This window comes from Pygocentrus nattereri, chromosome 13, assembly GCF_015220715.1.
Source record: "Pygocentrus nattereri isolate fPygNat1 chromosome 13, fPygNat1.pri, whole genome shotgun sequence".
Taxonomy (NCBI): Eukaryota; Metazoa; Chordata; class Actinopteri; order Characiformes; family Serrasalmidae; genus Pygocentrus; species Pygocentrus nattereri.
In genome coordinates this window covers 38,937,616-38,950,115 of record NC_051223.1, presented here as the reverse complement: position 1 = coordinate 38,950,115, position 12,500 = coordinate 38,937,616, and the positions used below count along the sequence as shown (strand labels likewise).

General features: G+C 42.5%; 1 protein-coding gene across 5 annotated transcripts in view; it reads right to left on the bottom strand.

Moving 5' to 3' along the window:
• Positions 1-12,500, bottom strand: part of ttyh2 (tweety family member 2) — a 122,132-nt gene that overhangs the window by 35,117 nt on the left and 74,515 nt on the right. For all 5 annotated transcript variants that reach the window (XM_037543914.1, XM_037543916.1, XM_037543915.1 and 2 more), the window contains exon 4: positions 2,495-2,715. In XM_037543914.1, coding sequence (XP_037399811.1) covers positions 2,495-2,715 — 221 coding nt within the window. The remainder of the gene's footprint in view (positions 1-2,494; positions 2,716-12,500) is intronic.

The window sequence follows — 12,500 nt, the reverse complement described above, 5'->3', positions numbered from 1 at the left end:
CATGGATTTTTGGTTCGGTTTGATGGGGTTAATCTCTGCTCCGTTCGAGACGTCTTGTTAAGCTCGCACTTTGTCTTCGTTCCCTCTTATACGTCCTAATATCTTAAAAATTTAAACCATTTCTGTTCCATTTTAACGTATAGCCTTTTATAGTATCACCAATAACAGTCTGTCTCTCTTTTTGCATCCCTTTCAAACCACTTCTGAAATTTTTGGTCTGTTTTACGACCCAAATCATAAGACAATTAAAAACGCGTTGCAAGCTCATAGACGCTCTGCAAACTCAGAAAACATATCAACATAATTAACTGGGGATCTAAAGTATAAAACTTTGGTTAACAGTTTTTGAATAAAATTGCCAAATTCATCTGGGTGCAATGTAAAAATCATATGGCCCAGAGGAGAGCCCTGAGGAACACCATTAGTCATTTCTCGTTTTTGTATCACATATTTGTCCCTGAAACTACTGTTGAGGTCACTTTGAGTTTTATACATGCAGGCCTTAAAAGACCAGTGGAAGCAGAGTGGCCAGTTAGATTCATCTGCTTGTACACCTCAGTGCTGTGATCTCATCTGTAGGTTTTTTCGGATCCAGTAGCAGGCAGACTGAGACCCTTGTGCAAACCCAGGGAATGATCACTGGTGTCCGATGCATCTGGCAGATCAATAATGTACATTGTGATGGCGTTTGTTTTCAGATATTAATGACCTCTTTCAGAGTGAGCACTCGAGCACTATGTACTAGATAAATAAACGCTTGAACGCGGTACCAGAGAAGAAGACGTTTTGTTTAATACGACTTCTTGTTCAGTCATGGATAAAAACTCTAGTGCTCTGTAAGTCAAGGAGGATACCAGAACACCTGCGCCTCTTTAGACTTTGAGAAGAAGGCAGCTAACAGGTCTAATTCAAATGCGATGATCCATACTACATAGTACGGTGGCCGAGAAGACCCAACAGAATGCAACACTCCGACACTACGTTTCACAAACGCCTCAAAGGGCTTGAAGGGGATGAAATATCTATGATGGAAAATCACTAAGAGCAGCAGATCAGACCACCGATACTCGGACACTCACATGCCCAGTTCATAGTTAACCTGGCTGGCTAGTTTGCGGTCTGCATGACGTAGCAGTGCTGTGGTAGTTTATCTGGTATTACTGGTTTTACAGTTACTCCCTGCGTGATGTCAGTAATCTGCTCAAATCAAAGTTAACTTACTTTTACAGGGTAGTGTTTGTGCTGCCTATAACATTTGTTCAAAGTTCCTCCCTCTAAGCTGCGCACTGTGGGTGACAGGGGATTCAGTGCTGCTGGCCCCAAGCCGTGGAACAGTCCTCGTTTGACTCTATGTATTGCTTTTATATTTACATATTTTATCTATTTTCAATTCTTTTTTATTTAATTTCTTTTTAAATTCATTTTTTCTATGATTTTCATTGTACAGTGCCCTTGGGTGTCTTGAAAGGCACTTATCAAATAAAATATTATTATAACTTAAAAGCCTGTAGAGTCGGTCCTCTTCAAGTGTCCTCCAGAAACCCTTCTGCCGTGTTCTGACTGGCTTATCAACGTTTCTGAAGTCGCATGTGTTCCTGTTTATTTATGAAATGCAGCGTCGGTGTCGTCATTTTGCTGAGTGATTTCTGCGTTTGCATTAGAAACAATTGCTTATTATTTGTAAAATGAATAATGTAGCACGTAATAAATGTGTAGTATGGATCACTTCATTTGAATTAGACCTGTTAGCTGCTGCCTTCTTCTCAAAGTCTAAAGAGGCGCAGGTGTTCTGGTATCCTCCTTGACTTACAGAGCACTAGAGTTTTTATCCATGACTGAACAAGAAGTCGTATTAAACAAAACGTCTTCTTCTCTGGTACCGCGTTCAAGCGTTTATTTATCTAGTACATAGTGCTCGAGTGCTCACTCTGAAAGAGGTCATTAATACCTGAAAACAAACGTCATCACAATGTACATTATTGATCTGCCAGATGCATCGGACACCGGTGATCATTCCCTGGGTTTGCACAAGGTTTTAATAAGTCTGCCTGAAACTGGACCCGAATAAATTTACAGATGAGATCACAGCACTGATATATACAAACCAGATGAATCTAACTGGCCACTCTGCTTCCACTGGTCAAGCACACGTAAAATTCAAAGTGACCTCAACACTCGGCAAGTAGTTTCAGGAACGAATGTGTGACACTTGAACGTTGAGAAATTACTAATGGTGTTCCTCAGGGCTCTCCTCTGGGCCATATGATTTTTTACATTGCGCAAAGATGAATTTTAGCCATTTTTTTTCACAAATTTACGAAAAACTTTACGAAAGTTTTAATTTCAGCATAATGACAATCAATAGCATTGGCTATGGAATATCTGGGACAGGTCGACACTCCCCCCCGTGTATTTACTGTTCACCGAAGCCACCACATACTTTGACATTAAATGTACCAAAACAAATGAAAACCGCTGATCTGAGCTCTTTCACCTGTAATACTCCACGAAGGCAGTCTGGTCAGCGATGGCAGCGAGGTCCACTTTGGCCTGCTCCCAGTCTGGCAGCCCCAGAAGCTGTTTAATGACATTATCCGACATCTGCTGCATGAACTGAAGTGTCTGCACGAAGTCCCCTCGCGTGGCAAAGATCTCGTCCAATCGTGAAAGGTGCTCCTTCAGCCCGCTCTGCATTCCTCCCATAGTGCCCATTACCTGTGGGGTCAGAACAGGTAGCATGTGAGATACGGTCACCATTCACTGACCGTCAGTTTTTATTCAACTTAAACTTGGAACTAAGTTGTAAATAAATCTGAAACTGAAACTTTGCTTGTGTGTAAAAAGTGATTTCAGAGCCACTCGGTTCTCCCTGATGGAAACTGTTTACCTTCAGTGTTTTGTGCTTCTGATCATTTTAATAGACGTCAGCGTCACTAATTAATGACCTTCTATTAAAAGACTGGTTTACCAAGAGAGACGCTGGAGGACTTTCACCTGAAATGAGTTCATGAAGCCAGTCTGGTTATAAAAATGATAACAGGACATCAGAGCCAGAATTACTCTTTTAGTACTTTTACTTTATACTTAAGTACATTTGAAGGGAAATACTTTAGTACTTTTACTCAAGTGGAGGTCTAAAGGGAGGAACTTCGACTTTTATTGGAGGAATATTTTACCTTGGGGGTCTCGACTTTAGCTCAAGTACAGGGTTGGTGTACTTCATCCACCAGTGTTAAATGACAATTTTCTAATTATGTGTAAATGTCTACTTATAAACTTATATAAATATATACTTTGTTAGAACTTCATTCTGGGTGGTCTGTGTGTGAAAATGGTTATTCCAAACTCTGTAAACAAAACTTGAATCCGTAAACCAGCTCTTTAGGATTTGAAAGAAGAGGAATGACCATAAATCCTCTGAGTGGATTCATATACAGTCATTTCTGAAGGATATTCAGGGTTGGCGCTGAGCCAGACAAATCTAATTTTATTAAAGTAAAAAATATTAGGTCAGTGAGGTGCCAAAAAAAAAAAACCCTTATTCCTTGTTTTTTTCCTCGGAAACCATGACACACACACACAGTGCGGCTTCACAGTGATTAGAAGCACAAGAACACGGAACGTTCACTGCTTTGCTAGGAGAATTATAGATATTGGGGTCTTTAAATCATCGATGGTTCCACAGCTCGTCCGCATGTAATGTAATCCATTAAGCCATTTAATGAATACATGCTAGGCACCCAATCTTGTCCGAGCTCCTCCAGCGCAGCTCCATGTGCCGCACGGCTGCGGCTGAAGACGCTACAGCCAGATTTCTCTCTCTGCGTTCGGCCGTAATTGATTGTCTCTGCTTTCCGCGGCAGCCGAGGTCCTGCAATTAAATTTGAAAGCAGGAACCGGAGCGTGAAATGGAACACGGCTCTAAAGTGGTGCAGCCCCTCCTCCTCCAGATATGGATTTCTGCCCACTCTTTCAAACTGGCCGCATAAGAACTTGAAGGAATAAAGTTACTTTGGAAAACGAGGGGATACGCTAGCCGCATGCCTGAGGGCCTCATGAACACCCCCCCCCCACCACCACCACCACCACCACCACCACCCCCACCACCCCACCAACACACCACTGTAGAATGTGATGTCCTTAGTACTTTACACAGTCATTAGCAACGACGGAAGAAGGGAATAATAAGAATATTGAAGAACAGAAATACTGAGGAAACATGAAGACAAAGGAAGAGAAAGAAGAAGAAAAAGAGGAGGATGATAAGAAGGAGGAGGAGGAGACGGAGAAGATAAATGACAAGTCGGAGGAGAAGAAGGAGGACAAGAAGAATAAGAAATAAGGAGGAGGAGATGAATTGGTACACAAGGAAGAGGAGAACAAAAAGGATGAGAACAGGAAAGAGAAGATAAATAAGAAGAAGGAGGATGTAGGGAAGGTAAGGGTGGAAAAGAAAATGGAGGAGAACAAGCAAAAAAGAATACTAGGAAGAATGCTGAGAAAAAGAAGAAAAAAGGAAAAGGAGGAGGTGGCGGAAGAGGAGAAGAAGAGGGGAGGAGGAAGAAGAGGAAGGAAGAGGGGGAGGAGGAGGAAGAAGAGGAAGAAGAAGGGGGAGGAACAGGAGGAAGAAGATGGAGGCGGAGGAGGAAGAAGAAGAAGACAAAGAAGAAGGAGAAGATGAAGATGAAGAAGGAGAATGAGGAGGAGATGAAGATGAAGGAGATGAAGGAGGTGGAGGAAGCAGTAAGAGAAGAAGAAGGAGGAGCAGGAGAGAATAAGAATAAAGGAAGAGAACAAGAAGAAGGAGAAGAACAAGAAGGTGAAAGAAGATAAGAAGGAGAAGAAGGACAAGGAGGAAGAGGTAAAGAAGAAAAGGAATGAGAACAAGAAGGAGGACACAAAACAAAGAATATGCAGAAGGAGAGAAAGGAGAAGGAGGAGGAGAAGGAGAACAAGATGGAGAAGAAGATTAAAAAGAAGAGGAAGAAGTACGAAAAGACTGGGGGAAAAGAAGAAAGAAGAACGAGACGAAGAGAACATGACAAAGAAAGACAACAAGTAGATGATGAAAAAGGAAAAACCCAAGAGCTCACAACAATCCGCACTCGCAGGAGGACTAAAGAACATCACCGAATTCAAGGAAAAACCGGACCTCTGAAGAGCTTTCAAAAATGTCTTTGAATCCACAGCTGGAATGCAGGTCTTTTGGGGTCATGGGGAATCAAACGCAGCTGCCAAGGAGGTGAACAGTAAACAGTCAAAACTAAGTTAACATCTTAATGCCATTTTAATATCCATCGCCAACGTTCTCCATCACCAAGAACCCCCTTTTCTCAGCTGCCTTTTGGAATTCCAGCCCTTTTCCTTCGTCACAGGATGACATCATCTCGTAATACAGTCCTTACTGCCCGCCTACCGGTCAGCTTGGTCCTCTCACACAGTGGACAGGGGCTACTGGAGTGGGAAGACTGTGTTCAGTGTTGTAGAGTGTGGAGGAGACGCTGACCAGACTTTCAGGATCCACTGTGGATCAAACTGATCCGGCAGAACCAACGCCGCTGGAGAAACAGCCACGGCAGAGTTACAGCTGCTCAGGAGAGAAGGGTCTGTCTGCAGACTGCAGGACAGGGGCGGGACCTGGAGGGGCGGGACCTGGGGGGACGGGACCTGGAGGGGCGGGACTGCGCTGGAGGATGACCGATCAGAAGACAGTGGAATCAGATCATACTGGGCTCACTGGGAGGCGGGGCTTAAAGACACAGGAGCTCTAACAGAGCGTTTCAGACAGAGTTATGTATACACCTAAAAAAAGATGGTTCTTCAAGAAAATGGTTCTATATTAGAACCATGAACACGACACTTTCCAAAAGAAACTTAGGTGAGCTGACCAATCAGAGCACACTGGGCTGACCGGGAGGCGGGGCTTAAAGACAGAGGAGAAAAACTTTTTCATGATTTAAGGGCAGATTTACGGAAAATGTGCTGTAGATGGTTTTATATAGAACCTTTTTGAAATGGGTTCTATGTAGCACCCAAAAGGGTGCTTCTATTGTTTCGATGTCAAGCTTGTAACAATAAAAGAACCTTTCCAACCATAAAATGGTTCTATGTATAACGCATGGTTCTAAACTGAACTCATCACATTCCCTTTACCAAAGAACCCATGAAGAACCATCTTTTTTAAGAGTGCAAAAACCACTGATTATTCAAGGGTTCTTCAGCATGACCTTTGTTTCTCTGCATGATTGATGGGTTCTTTGCGTTATGAAAGGGTTCTTCAGATTGATGGAGAGTGTGTTGTAGAAGGTCTTATATCGGACCTTTTTGAAAAGCATTCTATGTAGCACCACAGGGTTCTTCTATTGTTACAGGCTTGATATCATAACAATGGCATAACTATTTTCAGTGCTATATAGAACACTTTTCAAAAAGGTTCCATACAGAACCATCTACAGCATTCTGCAATTTGCAGACTGAAGAATGCTTTCATGATGCAATGAACCCTTTAATCATGCAAAGGGTCCTTTGAGTGTTCATGGTTCTATAGAGAACCATTTTCTTTAGTAAAGAACCTTTGAAGAACCATCTTTTTTAACTGTATACACCATCCTCTGTCTGAAACCCTCTGTTAGAGCTCCTGTGTCTTTAAGCCCCGCCTCTCGATAACCTCAGCGTGCTCTGATTGGTCAGCTATGAGAAGAATAATATGTATTTGGAACAATGAAGCTACAAATCTATTCTAGTAGACCAAAAATAAAACTATGAACATTGCAAAAGAGCATAATAGGTCCCTTTTTCTACTGGCATTATCCATCAGAAACCAACGTTCTTCACCAATCACTGTCGTTCACCCCCAAACACAATCGTTCTGTACGAAACTCTGACACAGTCCATAACAGACCATAGTTTTCCAGAAGACACAAACATTGTCCAACAAACACACCAAAACCCTTCAAAAACAAAATCAGTTTCCACCAAACATCTCACCATTCATCACCAAACTCCATCATTTTCCAACAACCACTAAAGCTCCTGGCTGATTGCCACCCTTGGCCTTAGAAGGCTCTAATAAAGCAACTGCCAAGCCAGATAAATCAGTGTGAGAATGTTCTAGTGACTCGCACAGAGACAAGCACACCAACTTAACAACTGGATTTGGTCTAAAACGCCACCTTTTCTTTAAAAACGAGGCAATCTGCCCTTCGCTTTCTATCATCCGAGCAAGCTGAAAAGAACCATGAACCTCCAGCAAAGCTGCTGTCTGGAGTCTGACTGGGTCAAACGCTCACTCGATTTGCCTTTCACACAGAAAATTCACAAGTCACAAGGTTATCGGATTTGCTTCATCCGCTATTTATCACAGCCTGCCCAATATCTTCTGTCTGATATGCTGTGCTGCACTTTTCGTCCTCATATTTGGACGGTTTACCACTTGATGGAACATCAGACCAGTTAAACCAGCACGGTTTGTTACATAATTCCTGGAAGCACTTCTGATTTGTGCACAAATAAGAGGAAAGATGAATTCAAATAAGAGTAAAACTTGAAGAAACCTCAATTTCTACAAAGTTTAAATGCAAATAAAAACAGAAAGCAGCGATTAGTAACTCCACACTGACCTGTATTTAAACAAAAACGGTACAAAGACAAGAAATCTAAAGCTTCATCTTATTAACTCATTCTGAAAAACATGTTCCAAAAATATCGGGGCAATTTTAGACCAGGAACACTGGGAAATGTTCATAAAACAACCTCAAAAAGGTGGCGCGGTCATGCTTTGGGGTTTTTGGTCGAGTCTTTTATGACAAAGAAGGGTCAAGGCCTCTTTAAGACAAAGGTATCACCAACTAATCAGTGCACAAGCAATAATTCAGCACTCATTCCACAAATGCAAGTTAAGACTGCACTTTACACAGTGGAAGTCAATATCAATAACGTCCAGAAACACCGCCGACTTCTCTGGGCTCAATATCATCGGAAACGGACCGATGCTCAGTGGAAATGGGTATCGTGGTCTGTGATCTCCAGGTCAAAGAAGAAAAGGACCAGCGTAATTTTGAAACTCCAGTGTCTGTCATTGTGTGTGGGATATTCGTGGGTAAACCATTAATGCTGGACACATTTTGGAGCAACATATTCTGTTTTTTATAAGACGACTTTTTCCAGGGGCGATCTGGCTTCTTGCAACAGGACGATGACCATGAACATTCTGGATGGCATGGCTGCGTAATCAGAGTGCGGTGAATAACCAAGTGCATTATGAAGGTTGTACAGCTGTGCAATTAACTGCAATTTACTGACAGTAAAGAATGCTTGGTAACACCTTCTATGAAGGTCACGTTTGTAAGCATGTATAAACATTCATAACATGTTATAATGGGGTTGGATAGTGTAGTGGTTAACACCTCTGACTTCTACACTGTAGACTGGGGTTCAATCCCCACCTGGGTAAACACCCTACACTATACCAATAAGGGTCCTTGGGCAAGACTCCTAACACCACCTTCACCTACCTGTATATATATATATAAAAAAAAGGTCAAATTGTAAGGATAAGAGCGTCTGCCAAATGCCGTAAATGTAATGGACTCATAAGGCATCGTAAAGATGGCTATAAGTGTTTATAAAAATGCATTACACGTTATAGCAATGCTTATTATGCATTATGAATTGTTAACATAATGCATTACAAGTACTATTCAAAACACATTATAAGAGCTCATAATATAAGAGCTGTATTAGTCCACTCTAAGTAAAGTGGAGCGTACTGGACTAAAGCCTCCTCCAGGGTTCAGACTGAGGCTTCAGGTTGAAGAATTTACTGAAGGATTTACTGAAACACTAAAACACAATAAAGCTCATTACAGGCTTCAAATGTCAGAGTTTAAACTAGAGCAACATCAGAGTTTCACCCAATGTGGGAAAGTCAATGTTCACCACTGTTAATGTTCACCACTGTTAATGTGCACCACTGTTAATGTGCACCAATGTTAATGTTCACCACTGTTAATGTTCACCACCGTTAGCCTGGCACTGACTTAACACTGCATATCCAATAGAACGGCAGCAGAAATCAGCATCACTGTACTGTAGTGTAGAGTAGTGCTAAAGAGTGAAGGGTTCTAGCGCTTGACGTTAGAACCGGTGAGAGAACAAATTACAATGCCAGAGCTCGACTATCTCGCCCCTCCCTCTCCAGGCCTCCACTCCACAGTGACCTCACACATAGTGTGATGTCAGAGGAGGTTCAGGGGAGGGGCTGATGGGTACCTGGTTTGCTGTGATGTAATGTAGTGTAGCATTTAAAGTGGGACGCTGGGTCAGAAAAGCTCACTGTAGCAGTGATTCTAGGCTGGATGGCCGGTTTGGAGCATCTGAATATTCAGGATTGAAGCCCTGAAGATGCAGCTCTGAGAAATAAAACACTGGAAATCTCAGGGTTTAGACAGACAGACAGACAGACAGACAGACAGACAGACAGACAGACAGATCCCGAAGGAAATTTAGGATAAACTTTGTTTGACCGACTTCTTTGGCACTGACAGTATTAACACTACATATAATGCATTATATTCACAATTCATGTACAATAAACATGGCTACAAAGTGTAATTCAGTACGATTCATTTTTCGTAAATATTTATAACCCTGTTTATGATGCCTGATGAATGCATTGTAATATGTTCCAAATGTGTTTACAGCTGCTTACAAACGTGACTTTCACAGAAAGCGTTACCGAATGGTTTTACCTTCTGCTGCTTTGGAGATACCCGTTTTTCTTCATCATGCTTTTTTCAGGTCAAACTGAATTTACTAAATCACTGCTTTCAGTTTGTACTGGCATTTCACCCACTGTCCCAATTGATCAGGAGCTGAGGTTCGCCCATCACAGCCTACTTAAACAAGACCAGTGCTCACATTCACAAAGCTTCTCGGAGCAGAAGTGCCGATCTAAAGGTTCCTCTATTATTCACGAGGTCGTTATTGACAGAACCTGAGTCTTTCTACTCTGAAGTGCTTATGAATGCAGGCTCAGGTGTCAATGCGTCTTAACCAAGTCTTCAGATTAAAAGGGGAAAAAGAAAAAGAAGAAAACATGCATTGTACTCCGGCTCTAATAGAAGCGTCCAGCCTGCGCTGGATCCTCTTACAGTAGAGTGTGTGGATTCCACAGCAGCCTGTGGGGGTAATATGTTCATGATTATGTAGCTGGAGAAAAGCCAGGAAACGTCAGTGTCTGGCTGAAACTCTCGCAGCCTGACCTTCCCAAACCGAGGGTACAGATCACAGCAGTGTGTGCCAAAATCCCCCTGCCCTCTGCTACGCATTATCGCTGACCCTGCAGAGAGCGTGTATTTTTAGAACGGCATTTTTGGGTGGGAGTGCTCTTAGATCATACAATAAACAATAACCCTCAGACCAAATGCACTACACACCAAGAAAAGAGTAGGGAGACTTTACAAAAGGAAACATGAAAGACATAATAAAGCAGTAAGTCCCGAGAGGCTGTGCATTACTGCAATATTATCACAGGATGGGTTTTTAGGCAGGACACGAACCTCCTTCACTGACGGAATGACTAACGTCCAACATAAAATATGATAAAATACACAATTTAGAAAATAACTTAAATGTTATTAATGGTCAACACAAACGACGCCAAGAAATGTAGTTCCTTTAGGGTACGGGATCGTTGCCAAGCAACCACGGGATCGTTGCCGGGCAACCACGGAACGCTGAATGAGGAGAAGACTCGGTCACCTCTCGCTGTACACCGAGGTCATTACATGAATGATTAAACTTTCTGTTGTATAATGATAAACATATGATAACTCACCACTGTTTAAAGCAAAAACCTTCGCTTTATAAGAACTTTTTGGTCTCCAAATTAGCACCGAGAGTCTTACTTGGCACCAATCCCTCTTCTCACGCTGGGGCTGAATCTCAAACAGCTCCCTGCTCCCTACACTGTGAATAATATACACTATATTTCCAAAAGTATTCGCTCGTCTGGCTTCTGGGAAGGCTTTCCACAAGGGTTGGGAGTGTGTTTATGGGAATTCTTCCAGAAGAACATTTGTGAGGTCAGACACTGATGTTGGACGAGAAGGCCTGGCTCACAGTCTCCGCTCTAATTCATCCCAAAGGTGTTCTATGGGGTTGAGGTCAGGACTCTGTGCAGGCCAGTCAAGTTCTTCCACACCAAACTGGCTCATCCACGTCTTTATGGACCTGCTTTGTGCACTGGTGCTCAGTCATGTGGGAACAGGAAGGGGCCGTCCCCAAACTGTTCCCACAAAGTTGGGAGCATGAAATTGTCCAAAATCTCTTGGTGCTGAAGCTTTAAGAGTTCCTTTCACTGGAACTAAGGGGCCGAGCCCAACTCCTGAAAACCAAACCCACACCATGATCCCCCCTCCACCAAACTTTACACTCACAATGCAGTCAGACAAGTACCGTCTCCTGGCAACCGCCAAACCCAGACTCGTCCATCGGATTTCCAGACGGAGAAGCGTGATTGGTCACTCCGGATAAATGATGCACTGTTTGGCTGTAGAAGCTAGAATTTCGAAACGTTCATAGCTAGAACACTATTTAGGGAGTATGGAGCCGTTTGGGATTCAGCATGAGTTTAACAAAATAACAGCACGGCTAGAACGCCTCTCAACCAATCAGCTTGCATGGCCAGAACTAACTGTTGAATTTATCACAATAATAATAATAATAATAATAATAATAATAATAATAAGTCATTTGGCCCAGCCCTCAATACGAAAACAGAAGTTTCACTCTGCAGGCTGAAGTAAGGAACTCCGTCAGATGGCGAAGTGTGCTTAAGTCTGGATATTAGCAGGAAAAGCTGCAGGCTTCCCATGTTGGTAAAAGTCATGCAATTTACAACTATGCATGTCTACCAATCACATTTCTCCCACTCTATGCACAAAACGTGATACAGGCATATAGCGGGTTTAATGAGATGCTGCACTAAAGCAATTTCGGTTCCTTCAGCAAATTTCATATTAATATTTTGACAATAAGATATTATGACCTCATGGCTTCCCAGACATAGATTAAGCTTATAGTCCTGGGACTATCCAGCATTCAGAATGGAAATTCTCCATTAAGAGGAAAACGCAGTCCGTCTGTCTGAGAAAGCGACCCCATATCGTTTAAATATTAAAATCTTTGTTTTACACAAAGTGCTAGAATATGCAGCACAGGAGAAGTCGGAGTGAAAGTTTCAAAACTGATTAAAAGCTACAGAGAAAATGAGCCTCCTAACAACCACCTGGAAGAGCTGGTAGACCCCGTGAGATAAACAGCACTGAAAGCTTTGATCTCTGAGAGAGAGGAGAACATCAAGCTGCTTCAGATCTGAAAACATCCACAGGTGTTCCTGTCCATCCTTCCACTGTGAGAAGACCGCTCAGCGCTGTGGGTCTGAAAGGACGTGTAGCTGATCGAGAAGAACCTCACTGAGAAAAGGAGACGGACACACC